At 34.7% G+C, this 13,783-nt stretch overlaps 1 protein-coding gene and 1 pseudogene across 1 annotated transcript; one reads left to right on the forward strand and one right to left on the reverse strand.

Annotated features, from left to right (window-relative positions):
• Positions 1-4,125: 4,125 nt before the first annotated feature.
• LOC107900332 (60S ribosomal protein L29-1-like) lies at positions 4,126-4,641 on the reverse strand (annotated as a pseudogene).
• Positions 4,642-9,217: 4,576 nt separating this feature from the next.
• Positions 9,218-13,225, forward strand: LOC107901488 (probable beta-1,3-galactosyltransferase 12). Its single transcript, XM_016827524.2, has 7 exons — positions 9,218-10,884; positions 10,970-11,122; positions 11,210-11,292; positions 11,365-11,464; positions 11,561-11,674; positions 12,104-12,246; positions 12,707-13,225. Exons 1-7 carry the CDS (start codon positions 10,448-10,450, stop codon positions 12,793-12,795), a joined length of 1,119 nt encoding a protein of 372 aa, XP_016683013.1. The 5' UTR covers positions 9,218-10,447; the 3' UTR covers positions 12,796-13,225.
• Positions 13,226-13,783: the final 558 nt, after the last annotated feature.

A 13,783-nucleotide genomic window follows, 5' to 3' on the forward strand; every position in this document is an offset into this window, starting at 1 on the left:
TTGATGGCGTTTGGGACATATGATTTTTCTTCCATGTGTCAAACATCCCCACCTACGACTGAAGAGGATGTTGATTGCCGTGATCACCCACAACATGAATGTCGACCCCTGCAGAAATATACACCTAAGACCACACCATCAAACCATCAATTTTAGGAGTTTCTTGCAATTTAAATATTACAAAGTTTGTACTTTTTTATTCTAAAAAAATATAAATCAAGAAAAAGACAATATTTGTATTTATTTAATTAGATTTATTGCAACATTAAAACTTGGAACAAACCTTTTGGTCATAAATTAGATTAATTGTAACATTTCAACATTAAAACACTAAAACTTGGAACAAATTTTGTAATATAAATTAAATACATTACAACATTAAAAATTGGAACAAACTTTGTAATATAAATTTTGTTATATAAATTAAATACATTGCAACATTAAAAATTGGAACAAACTTTATAATATAAATTTTGTTATATAAATTAAATACATTACAACATTAAAAATTGGAACAAACTTTGTAATATAAATTAGGTACATTGGATTACATAATCTCAATTCCTACCCGATCGTGACGATTGTCCAATATGGTAGTTTCACTGCAGGCATTTACTTCGACTATGACTAGCTAATCTACATAATATGCAACACTTACTGTTGGATGATACCAAAGATCTGTATTTGTTTATAAACTTTCCTGGCGGATGGGTAATACCCGGAGTAGCTATTTATGATACTATGCAATTTGTACAACCAGATGTGCATACAATATGTATGGGATTGGCTGCTTCAATGGGATCTTTTCTCCTGGCCGGAGGAGTAATTACCAAACGTCTAGCATTCCCTCACGCTCGGTGCCAATGAGTTTTTTTATTTGATGTAAAGAAAAAAGAAGACTATGCCTTCGCCATATGAAATATGAATTAGTAAGTAATAATAGCATGTCACTTCGAATTCGATATGAATTTTTTTTTATTTTTTTTTCAAAATGTCCATTTCATTACGGATTCTAGATGATTGCAGATGACCTTTCGGATTCCTATGCAACCTTTTGTCTAGGACAAGCTCGAAATTCGTCGGAGGCACCTCCCACGTAGACAGTTCAGGCAGGACGGGGAACTCATTCTCCCAGACAAGCAAATTGCACTCGAGGGTGTACACATCATCGACAAATTGTTCAACATTGAGCGAGACTTTAGCACACGTTGCCACGACATGCGCACATAGATAGTGAAGTGTTTGAAACCTCCTGCAATAGCACCGTCTATTTCGGAGATCAACTTATAGGACCTAGGTGGTATACTAGGTCGATGATCGATGGTCTCCATAACTCGAAACGTTTCAAGACATTGTGAATATACTTCTACATTCATCAACCTCACCATCAGACGGTTTGCAACCATTGCATCCCTGACATCTTTGACAAACACGTGTCTCGCCTGCATCTGGTTGACTTGTTGTTGACCCATTCTTGGCATCAAGGTAGACAACCTGTAGAATGTAGCCGAGAAGATAGATGAAATCAGAAGATGTCGTGTTTTCAACAACACAGCGTTGATCCCCTCCACCAAGTTTGTGGTCATTTGACCACAACGAAAGCCCTCGTCAAAACTTTGAGCCCATTGCAACTGCTCTATGGTACCCAACCACTGTCGGAAAGGTGTGTTCGTTTGACCCTCTATGTCACTCTTAAGTCGAGTCATTCTTTGGTGGAAAATGTGTGGTTCTAGCTCGTGTGATGTATATGTATTAAGAAAAGATAAGTTACAGTATTTCCCTAAAACATTAAGGGCATGTTTGGTTCACTGTAATGGAATAGAGGCGTAATGGAATAGAAGCGTAATGGAATAGAGGCGTAATAGGTAATTCTTTTGTTTGGTTGAATGGAATGGAATAGAAGCGTAATGGTATTCTTGTGTTTGGTTGAATGGAATAGAGGTGTAATAGCATAAGTAAAAAAACTAAAATGACTAGAATACCCTTAGCAGAATTTTTTTAGGTAGATGATTATTGTTATTGTTATTGTTATTAAATTTTAATAAGATTATTAATATAAATAATAAATAATTTAATCATATTTTAACATAATTATTATTAAATACAATTTAATAAAAATATATAATTTAATAAAATTCTTAATATTAAATATTCTTATATGAATTTACTAAAATCATAATATATAATACTATAAATATAATTTAAAATAATTATTATTAAATATAAGTTTTCTAAATATAATTTAATATTTTTTCTAAATATTTTGTAAAAAGAAATAAATTTAGTGGCAGATTACTAGTGTTAAAAGTTAAATTAAGCCGCAAAGAAGAGTAATTTGTGTTAGTGAAAATTACATTTCTCTAAGATCCTATAAACTGTGGCAGCATATACTCATTGAAACATTTATAAATTCCAACTTTAAATATGAACTTATGGAAATCAAAGGCATTTATGCAGCAAGTATATTCTGCGAATCTAATATAAATTTGTTGCTTTATATTGAGCTTGTTAATTTTGAATAACTTTAACAGTTCCACACTCCTCAAAGTTTTACAAAACCTATGGCATTCCATTAACCAACAGCATCTCTCTAATGCTTCAAACAAACAACATCAAGTAACTCGTCCTGGAGCATGCGACGAACCAAAACCGTTTCCCGATCGCTTTTGTCATGAGTCATCATATTCTGGATCTGCTGTACAATCTGCCAACAAACTGAAAATTAGTACCATAGCAACAAATTCACCATAATCGATTCTTCCATCCTGTAGAAGCAGAAAATCAAAACTTAAATCATCGATCAAAGGATAAAAAAGAAGACCTATTCCAACTGATAAAAGAAGTGCAATGAGGATCGAGGACCTGCAAATGTACTTAGACATTGTACCCTGCTATTACCATTTACTCTCAATCATATAAGAGAATAACTATAAAAATCGATGAAGCAAATCAGCTAGCTCGAGAATATGGCTTACATTATCTTGATCAACTTCTCTGATTATATCCTTGAGTAAAACATCTATCATGTTATGCTCAACACAAGCTTGTTGAAGCTCATCAACTGTAATATACCCACTTCCATCCTTATCAAAGTATCGGAATGCAGCAACGAGATGCTCCTCACGCTCTAGTTTATTAGGGTGAACTGTTGTAGCTATGAATTCTCCATAAACATTGAAACCTCAAATGAACCATAAACAGAAAAGACCCATTTTGTATTGCATTTTGTACTGCAATTTGCAAGTAAATGAATATATCAAATAATCATCATTATTTGATTTTCCAAAAATCATATAACAAGCAAGCAACATAACATAACAAGCATATAACAAGCAAGCATATAACCGTGATTAGCTAAAGATCCTCGCTCGAGATCGACAGAGACTACTGCAGTAGATTACTCTCAGCACTCGGAACAATTAGCTAAAGATCCTCACTCGAGATTGACAGATAAAACCACAATCCAAACTTCAGAATCCCCTGACCAAAATCTACCACCAAGGAATCAGTTGAATCATAGCAAAATTCAGAATATACAACACCCTAAGAAACCAGAACAACTACCTAAACCCATGTTCTTCATACACATCTTCCTGCCATCAGAAACATTTAGTTACACCCAAGTCCCATAATAGAGATCCTCATCAAGGTGGCAAGTCAACCCACAAACAGTTCCTACATACAAATTCTGCCTAAGGACTGAAACACAAGTGAACTCTTGAAAGTAAGCAAGTCATAAATGAGATTAATAATTCTGATTCATTGTGCCAAAAATATGAAACTCTGACCACTCTCAAAATAAGCTATAGAATCCATGAGCGTGGAACTGTCCTGATTCATGGCCTACCCTAAACCTTACCACTAAAAACCTAATCCTGAGACAGAATTATCAACAATTCTTGTCTTTATTTCCAAATACTTTACTTAGATAAGAATGCTTAATGACTATGTTAGCTGGACATCGATGCACATCTGATACACATGTAATTCAAGAAAAATGAATCATCACATAACTTAACAAGCCCCAATACGAAGCATCAAACCATGAACCTCTCAAATTTAAAAAAATGAAAATGATAAAACCATCTCTCAAACCATGTATCATCATCAACCACATCTCAAAAATTAATTAACTAATACTTAAACATATTAAGAAAAGAGAAAAGAAAAAGAAAATTAAGCTCAAAACATGTTCTTAATATTAATAAGCTCACAGCTTCAAATCTCTTTTGAAATGAGATTTAACAATCCCAAAATAACATTTCAACTAAGGTGATTATAGTAAACGAATACTCAATTCCACCGAGGGGAAAAATAACAATTAGAAAACACTAATCAAAGCTAGATCTTTTGCCATTAAAAATTTGCTCTTCTTCAGTGGCAGACTCACCGCTCTTCTTGTTGAGCTTCCTTCCATACCTCTAGTTCCTCAAGAACTTGGAATCCATCTATAAATGTCTACAAGGAAAGAACCGTTTTTATTTATTTTTAAATGAAGACTAACTGAAAATTCGATTTGAAGATTTAAAAAAGATACCCCTTTGGTGGAAGTGTGGCGGTGCCTCTTGGGTTTATTGATGCCATTCTTGTGAGCCTTGTAAGATTGGTTGTGGGCAGTGTGGTTCTTTGACTTTGCCATTTCTGTTCACCCCGAATTCAAATCCAAAACACTAACAAAATGAACAAACAATGTTAATTTGATCTGTAAACAAATGATCGATTCTTTGAAGGAAAACCGATGGAAGTTAAAAGCAAAAACCTGAGTCTAAGAAGAAGATGCGGCTCTGATTAGGGCTTTGAAAGAATTGTGTTGTAAAAAATATTAGAGGGATAGAGGAAGAAAATCTGTAGAAACCCCAAGCTAGAAGGAAAAAAATAGAAGATGGAAAGGGGAAGCGTCGATTGGGAGGGTAAAACAGGGTATAAAACTAAAGCAGGATCTAAACTGAGCAAAAGGAAGGGATTAGAAATCGGTGGATTTTGAGGATTTGGTCTGTAATGTAATAGACCCGTATTAGTCAATACACTGAACCAAATAAAGGATTAAAATGGGATTAAGTGGGGCCCACAGAATAGGGGTGTAATGGCTATGCCAATACACCCAACCAAACATGGTGTAAAACTTATATTGAAAAGATAAGGTTATTCTTTACCCATTCTCACAACCTGTCTCCGCCAGTCTGCATTCTTATAATCTCGATGGAAGTTAGTCGCGATGTGTCGGATGCAGTAAATGGATCTCCATGGCACACCGGATGCAGCATGTTCTTGTTGCTGTATTGAGCAACCACAAAAGTAAGTTCTGTGTATATTTTCCATATAGCTAGGTCCCATCTACTTGCACAAACGGATTGCAGTGGGGAAATGCGCGCATGCATGGATCAAACATCCAGAACATCTGATGGAAAATTCTTTTTCCCGATTATAGTTGGTCATCCGGGTCGTAATAAGGTCGTGGCTGTAACTCAATGACAATCCCCGATATTTACTCTCGCATAGCGGCTATCCATCCCTAGAGCTTATTATACGACGCATCAAATCCTTGTACAATTACTCCGTTGCCATCTATTTAACTATCCACGCCTTTCGGTATGATACTCGATACTAGAATCGTTCCTGCATTTCGGTAATCAGTACCGAAACTTTATGGTCGACATGTCCTTCACCATTGGCACGATACACGTACAAATAGTTTTGGAATCAAGTTTTCGATGATCTTCTGTCATACGTATTGATGTGCATATGTGAGGCCCAACAAATTTTTGTATCTCCCACATCTACGAATTTTGAATAAATGCAGTTTGTACCCACCAATTGCAGCCTTCCACCGACTTTCAACACTCCCCAATATATAATGTCGGTTAGACACTGCGACTTTGTAGTCCATTGATATATTCATGCTATACCACTCTTCCTTACTTTCGAATCTCTGGCCTATGAACAACTTCTTAGGATCAGAATTTACGGCCAGTCGGTGAGCAGGTAGTATTTCAGGGTACTCCAAGAACTCGGCTACGTGCGCCGCGTCGGGGTCTATGAGCGCATGTGAGGCCCAGGATTATTGTGTATCACAATACGTCGAATCTGGTTCCCGACTGAAGACTCGTTAATGTTTCTATTGTCTTTCACGTCTTCATCGTCAATATCATTGGGGACCTCGTCTGCATCGGGATCACTATCACTATCAACCTCTTGATCACAAGGATCACTACTATCGTGTCCATCATCACCAACCACATCAATATTGGGTGCAATATTAAGATTGATATCGATCCCGCGTATAGTCGATTTACTATTAACGTACGATATTGAAGCCACCATACACAGTTTTTGAGCTCCATGTTTTTCATCATATGCAGTGAGATCTTCAGTTGACTCCACACCAGCTAACTCAGCAAATAAGTGAATCGGTGCATTTTGGTCACTCTAATTCCTATAATAAAGAGCGATCATTGTCTCCACGTCTTCATTGTCTACAAGTTCCATTTCGGTGAATTTGATGGGATCTGTCGAAACTAGAAACTTGTAGAAAAGTTTCGAAATCCTTCTCCCACAACGTCTAACAATTTTTGCGCTAATCCTTTCCTTCATGTCATCGAACGAGACATTTCTATTAAATCTCATTGCTATTTTTTGTCGACATTCAATATACATCCAACGGTTGTTGTCAAGATGATTCCATTGAAATAAATGAATACGAAAAACTGATTATCCATCTTCAATACTCAATTTGTTAAAAAATAAACAAAAATTTCTTAAAACAATTTCAAACAGCATAAAAATACTTACATAAAAAATTTAATGAATGGAAAGAGACAATTCCTAACAATATCAAATTTATTGTCATTTCTAACAATATCTATGACAAATATATTTTCAGTATTTATCTATTTTTTCCTGTTGTTATCACTAACTAACAATTACTTTATAATAGTTACTAACATAAAAACTCTCAAATATATTAAAAAAAAATTTAAAACATAACATTCACAATAAACATGCCATTAATCTAAACACAAAACTTACTAACAAATCACAATAAACAAAACATAAAAATAACACTAAACAAACTATATAATACTAACAAAATAATTTTTTCTTATAATAATCTATTATATTTGAAAATAACAATAAAAATAATAATACATTCTCTTTCTTCTCTTTTCTTTCTTTCTTCTATTCTCCCTCTCTTATTTTACTATTTTTTTTTAAATTGATACTTTCAAATTGAGCAGGATGGGGGAGTGTGGAGGGGGGGAATGCTAGGTGTGCCGCCTATTAGATAGGGGTCACTGGTGCCGCCTATCAGATAGGTACCATACCCTCATACCCCTTCTGTATTTTTATATCGCGTATATACCAGAGAGGACTAAGTGGTGCCGCCTATCACTTTGGCACCACTACTAAAAGATTATTATTTTTAACTAATTTTTGTCAGAATCCAGGGTCGTGCCGCCTATGCACCACCCTCCACCCCTTTGAATGTACCATTTTGATACATAATTTTTGGAACACGTCATGTCAATATTTTTTAATATTATTTAGGTAAAAATCCCCATTATTAAGTATACAAGAAAAAAATTATATATAATATTAAGAATACTCTCGCACGATGTGCGAGACAATTTTAAAATAATTATGAATCTATTTTATATTTTAAATTAGGGTAAACTATAAAAATAGTCACTTTTGTTTACCTCAGATTATATTTTAGTCACTTATGTTTAAAATGTTACATTTTAGACACTTACGTTATCGTTTTGTTATGAAGTGGTCACTCTACCATTACCTTCCTAACGGCAGTTTTACGTGGCAGTCCAAATGAGTTTTAAATGCCAACTTGAATGTCCAGTTGTTGGGATGAAAATAGGGTTTTGATTAAAAAAATTAATCTGGACTGCCATATAGGATATCCAAGTTGGCATTTAAAACCCATTTGGACTGCCATGTAGGACCTCCGTTAGGGAGGTAACGAAGCTTAACGGTAGAGTAACCACTTTGTAACAAAACGATAACATAAGCGACTAAAATATAACATTTCAAACATAAGTAACTAAAATGTAATCTGAGACAAACAAAAGTGACTATTTTTATAGTTTATCCATTAAATTAATATTTTCACTATTATATTTATATTTTCTTATACATGTTGATGATACATTTGATTAATGTATTGGAAATTGATTCCCGAGAAATAATATTCATTAGTTGAAATCTATGTTAAAATTTAAATTATATTAACAATTTAATAATATTCTCATAATATAATATATTAAATAAAACAGGTAAACAGAATAAATTAACATGTAATTATAGTTGTTTATGAGTCAACCGGGACACGATTAGATTCTAAAAAATTTTCAAGTCCTAATGGAAATTTATATTAATATATTAATAAAATATTAAAAACACATATTTTATAATAAGAATGCATTGTGGTTATAACTTATCTATTCATAATTAACCTTTATCTTTGTATATGGTTAACAACAACAATAACTTTATTTTAGTGATCAAATGAAAAAAAATGTGACTAAATATGAAAAGTAAAAAAAAAACTATTTTCATACATAATAAAATAAAAATAATTCTATTATTGTATAATTGAAAAAATAAGAGTGGAATTATTCTGCCCGGATAAGCAATGTGTTATTCACATAATATTTAACATATTTTACCCTTTTCAACTTCTTAAATCAATATTATATCCATAGGTCAAATAAATATTGATAGTAACCATATCTTTATTGAGCACTTTGAAAGGTTTGACTTTGATTTGAGCAATTCTGCAAAGGTTAGGCCTTTACATGAGCATTTTGAAAATTTTGACTCTTATATAGTTAATCAATTATTTCGGTTGAATATATATTACATATAAAAGAATATAGTTATGGTTTTCACTTTATAATTTTACTGACAATGGACAATGTGCCTTCATTTCTTGTATCAATTTATTTTCTTTCATTGCATTTGATACAATCCATGCTATAGGTAACGTAATTTAGGGTTTGAAAAAAAATAAAAAATAAAGGAAAATATTTTTATGAGAAATATAAGAAGGTTTGAGTGCTTATGAATACAAGTGTTGTTTGCAGATTACAATGTAATTAGTACAAAAAATGGCTAAGCTAAAACCTTGAGATATTTTTCAAATAAAAAACCAAAGTATTTATACAGTATAAAAATGGGTAAGATTCAATAGAAAAAAAGACGGCAATAAATGGCTTTAACCTTGGAAAGAGTTTAAGGGTTAAGAACTTTGCTACCGTACCAAAAATATATGGATTAAGCTCTTGCACCATTGGTTGGATTTTCACCCACCCCTTTCGTCGTACAAGGTATCAAAAACCACTCTGATTTCATCCTCTGATCATCGAATTGTCGTAAAAAATCATCCATAATCCCTTCTCCTTCTGCTCTTCATCTCCACCACTAGCAATCTCATTGACCAGCGTCAACAACCCATTTTTAAGCAAAGAAAATCCTCTATCGCAACCAGTCGTTTGGCGGTTAAGTAGTCCATCACCACCCCTACTTTGTCGCCCTTGTAATTCAGTCTATCGGCCGGGTTTTCCAAGTGATGGAGATCGTTATTCGAAGTAATAATGTTTGGCTTCGGGATAAGCCTTTACCTTTCTCGTGGAGACTTTATATGTGGCGCTTGCTTTCCCCTCGTTATTTTTTTTATTGTGTAATTTGCTCGGACGCGAAGACTGGTCCATTTGCTATGCCAATAATGACTTTTTCCCATGGAGTCTTTGATGGCTCGTGTTTTTATATAATCTTTTTTTAGGTTCCACCTATCTGTTATTTCAAGTTTGCAACGACGTTTCCAACACTAGGAAAGGAAGGGTTGGCAACCATTGTATTGGCTTGAATCCACCTTCGCTCCCTTTGATTCAAGTGTTGAATCCTCTTAGGTTGCCTGACTCGGGCATTAGCTTTATTGGCTATTAAGGCCTTTGTTTTGTATTGGTTGAAGCTTTGGCTTTTATTATTTGTCAGAAACTTTTGTTCTCATTCGCATGGACCGAATTTGACTCCAATTACTTTTTCTCATTGTGAGAGGGGAAAAGGCCCTTAACGAAAGCAAATGTAATCCCTCCGGATGGAAACATGTACATTGCAAATACTCCAAGTACAGTGTTACAAAGTCAAATTTGAGAATGTGAAATGAAAGAATCCAATAAAGGGTTTTTATTTTTCACAAGAAAAAAGCAGTCAGATTTAACATGCTCGGTGAAGCTTTAAAGAGGAGCAAAAATGAAAAAGAACAACAAATATCCAACTACCAGAAATTATATCAAGTGCAGTATTTTTCAAGGTTCATTTCGCTCTCCTACAAAGGTTCACCACTCTTCCACTCAGTGATTGACTGCTGTTAAATCTTTTTCTTCATTACCAATTTACTATATTTTCTCACTCCCATTCACCGTAATTCACTAAAATGCCCCTCTTCTCTCACCGCTCCTCCGCCTCCAGCGGTTCCGCGGGATCCGCTCCGCTCCCTTCCTTCTACTCCGCCAAACCCGTCAAGCCCTCAAAGCCCTTTTCCGCCTTTTCCTCAACTCGAATTCCTTGGCCCATTCTCGTCTTTTCACTCCTCTGCCTCCTCATCGGTCTCGCCGGCACCCTCTTCGCCCTCTCCGCCATCCGCCGCAACCAACCCTTGCCCATCTTCCGTTGCGGTACATCCGAGGACACTTTCCGTACCTTTTACTCTTCCTCGGATTCCGGGAAGTTCGGCGGTGACAGTTACAAAGGCTTGGCTGATCGCCCCAAGCTTCTCGGGTTCGTCGGCATCCAAACCGGATTCGAATCGGGTGAACGCCGGTCCGCCCTTCGTAGCACCTGGTTTCCTTCCGACCCAGACGGCCTTTTGAGGTATAATTCACTTTTTTTTTTCAATTGGGGTTCTTTTGATTCATCAAAATTTTAACAATTGACCCTTGTTTAAAAAAAAATTAAGGCTGGAGCAAGCTACTGGTCTAGGTTTCAGATTTGTGATAGGGAAATCAAAAGATGTGAAGAAAATGGCAATGCTGGAGAAAGAGATTGAAAAGTACAGAGATTTCATGCTCATTGATGTTGAAGAAGAATATCTTAAGCTCCCTTACAAAACGTAAGAAAAAAAAAATTACACTAATTTTAGCACCATCTGATTGATGTAAACAATGGCCTGTATCATGTATGTGTGAATCCTTTTCAGATTGGCATTCTTCAAAGCAGCTTTTAAGCTTTTTGAAGCAGATTATTATGTCAAAGCTGATGATGACATTTATTTGCGTCCAGGTAATCCCAAAGTGTGCTTTATAGTATCAATGTGGTGAATATGATGTTAATTTATTGTTTTGATTTCATCAGATCGGCTTGCGACTCTTCTAGCTAAGGAACGAAGCTATTCAATGACTTACATTGGGTGCATGAAGAAGGGACCGGTGATCACTGATCCTAAACTGAAATGGTATGAAATTTGTTCATGTAGTTCTTTGATGATTCATATTTTTCTACCTTGAAATATGTAAAAATTCTTGGAGGATTTATTAGTATAAATTTTCAGGTATGAGAAATCAGGACATCTGATTGGAAATGAGTATTTCTTGCATGCTTATGGTCCTATCTATGTTCTCTCTGCAGAGGTGGTGGCTTCATTGGCAGCTGCTAGGAATGACAGGTATGCTTTTACTTTGTGTTTGATTCCATTGCTATTTGTTACCGTTGAATATTGATCACTCTTTATATTGAATCGACTATAGAAATATGTTCCATGTTTAGTTTTTAGTCCACCTGATTGCATTTCATTGGTTTGAAAAAATATGTTAGCTATGATAAAGTCTGCTTCAAAGGATTATCATTGCAACTATTTAGTTTGTGATATTTAAGTCAAGGGATCTCTCATATTTGTCTCGAAACTTGGATAATTGTTTATTGACCTAATATCATGAGTTTTAAGGTTATGAGCTGTTAAATACAAAAGAATGCATATACTTGTACTTATCTCACAGCTCATTTACGCCCTACTTATTTCTCTGCCCTATAGCCTCTCAATCTACCTCCCCTGCGGTAGTTATTCTATTATAAAACGAGTTATTTAACCTTTCAGTTTGAGGATGTTCAACAATGAGGATGTCACTATTGGATCATGGATGCTAGCTATGAATGTGCATCATGAAGATAACAGAGCAATATGTGATCCTAGATGTACTCCTACATCAGTGGCAGTCTGGGATATTCCAAGATGCTCAGGTAGCATGACCATGATATAAACCTCGTTATGTTATATTAACAATATGTTTTCCATAAATGCTTAGAATGCATAGGTGTTATAGATATTCTTATGATATTCCTGTTCCACCTACGTTTTCTTCCATTATGAAAGCTTTAACAAGGGCATCACTATATGGTCCCAAGAATTGTGCATTTGTGCAAACCGATTAAGTTCCTGCTAGTATCCTTCCAAGTTTTATATATTCAGAAATCTAGATACTCAAAGAACATTTTCACATTCAGTCTTTGCTTCTTTACCTTCACATTATCATTGTTTGCTCTTTGGCTAATGCTTTAAGATGAAGTAGCTTTGTGAAATTTGTTAATTATCATGGGAATGGACAAGAATTTACCGTCCAGCGTATAGATTGGGAACATTTATCATTTCATGTAATCCTTATCCGATCTCCGTGGTGAATAAATTGGTGTCGATTTTCAGGTTTATGCAATCCAGCCAGCAAACTTAAGGAGCTTCACAAGATCGGAATGTGCTCCAAGAGCCCAACATTGCCACCTGATGACATATAATTCCTCTTTGGCTTGATTTTAGCCAGGACCTCGATTGCGCAAGGTAGGTTAGTTTCTTAAAGCAACCTCCGAATGCGATAAATGTTGTGTTCTTATTGTTTAACCAGTTAAATCATTCTATATTCTTTTGCCACGTGCCGCCATGAAGCTCCCGGAAATTAGAAAAAGAAAACTCCATAATGAAATTTACATCATAGGTCCTATTGGACAATATGTAAGATTGCTGTGCTATAAAAGCATTAGGGGAAAAAAAGGTGGTGGTTATGCAGGAGTAGTTAGCCATTTTAAGAGATTAGATAAAGATTGTAGTGTTTGTATTCATTTGATCAATATAGGGTTTCTTTGAGGGACAATTATCATCCCAAAATATATATGTATTTGTATTCTGTATTGTAATTATGTTATCATACAAGTTGCACACCTATCAAAACCAGTGTTTTCAGCCTCCAGTTCCGGTGGCTACCGTTCTATTTCTGGGGTAGATCAATCCCTTTTGGTCCAAAAGAAAGATGGGGTGGGTTGTTACATCTATGATAATCATCATTTTTACTACCATAAGATCCCTTCAATTTGACATAGGAGGATTGGTTCTCAACTGCAGAAGCCTCGCACATGAAAAATTGATGTCTGTTAAGTATAGTTGCAAGGCACATCAGGTTTTAGGTAGAGATGACAAAAGAAATTAAACTTGAATCTTCAATTATCCAAAAATGGAGTTGGAATTGAATGGAGTCCCACAAAATAAGGAGCTGATGCCATTTGCTGAAAGTGGAATAATTTTTTTTTAGGTAGCGTTTGGAAATTAGGATTCAAAAAATATTGTAAATTGAGTATTAAACTATTTAAAAATATAACATTCATGATAATTTTTTAATGAATTCGAAATTCTTAAAATATTTTTGGGTTTAACAAATTCAGGTTTTTATCTTCTTTTTTTAACATAAGTTAGTAATTCAATTAATTTCTTACTATTTACATAATAAATCAC

Source organism: Gossypium hirsutum, chromosome D06 (genome assembly GCF_007990345.1).
Source record: "Gossypium hirsutum isolate 1008001.06 chromosome D06, Gossypium_hirsutum_v2.1, whole genome shotgun sequence".
In the NCBI taxonomy this organism is placed as follows: Eukaryota; Viridiplantae; Streptophyta; class Magnoliopsida; order Malvales; family Malvaceae; genus Gossypium; species Gossypium hirsutum.

Bases quoted from the DNA above. Each gene is read 5' to 3' on its own strand.
- LOC107901488 (XM_016827524.2), top strand. From the start codon at position 10,448: ATGCCCCTCTTCTCTCACCGCTCCTCCGCCTCCAGCGGTTCCGCGGGA. The intron at 11,123-11,209 runs GTAAGAAAAAAA...AATCCTTTTCAG, and splicing joins CTTAAGCTCCCTTACAAAAC to ATTGGCATTCTTCAAAGCAG. The intron at 12,247-12,706 runs GTAGCATGACCA...GTCGATTTTCAG, and splicing joins GGATATTCCAAGATGCTCAG to GTTTATGCAATCCAGCCAGC.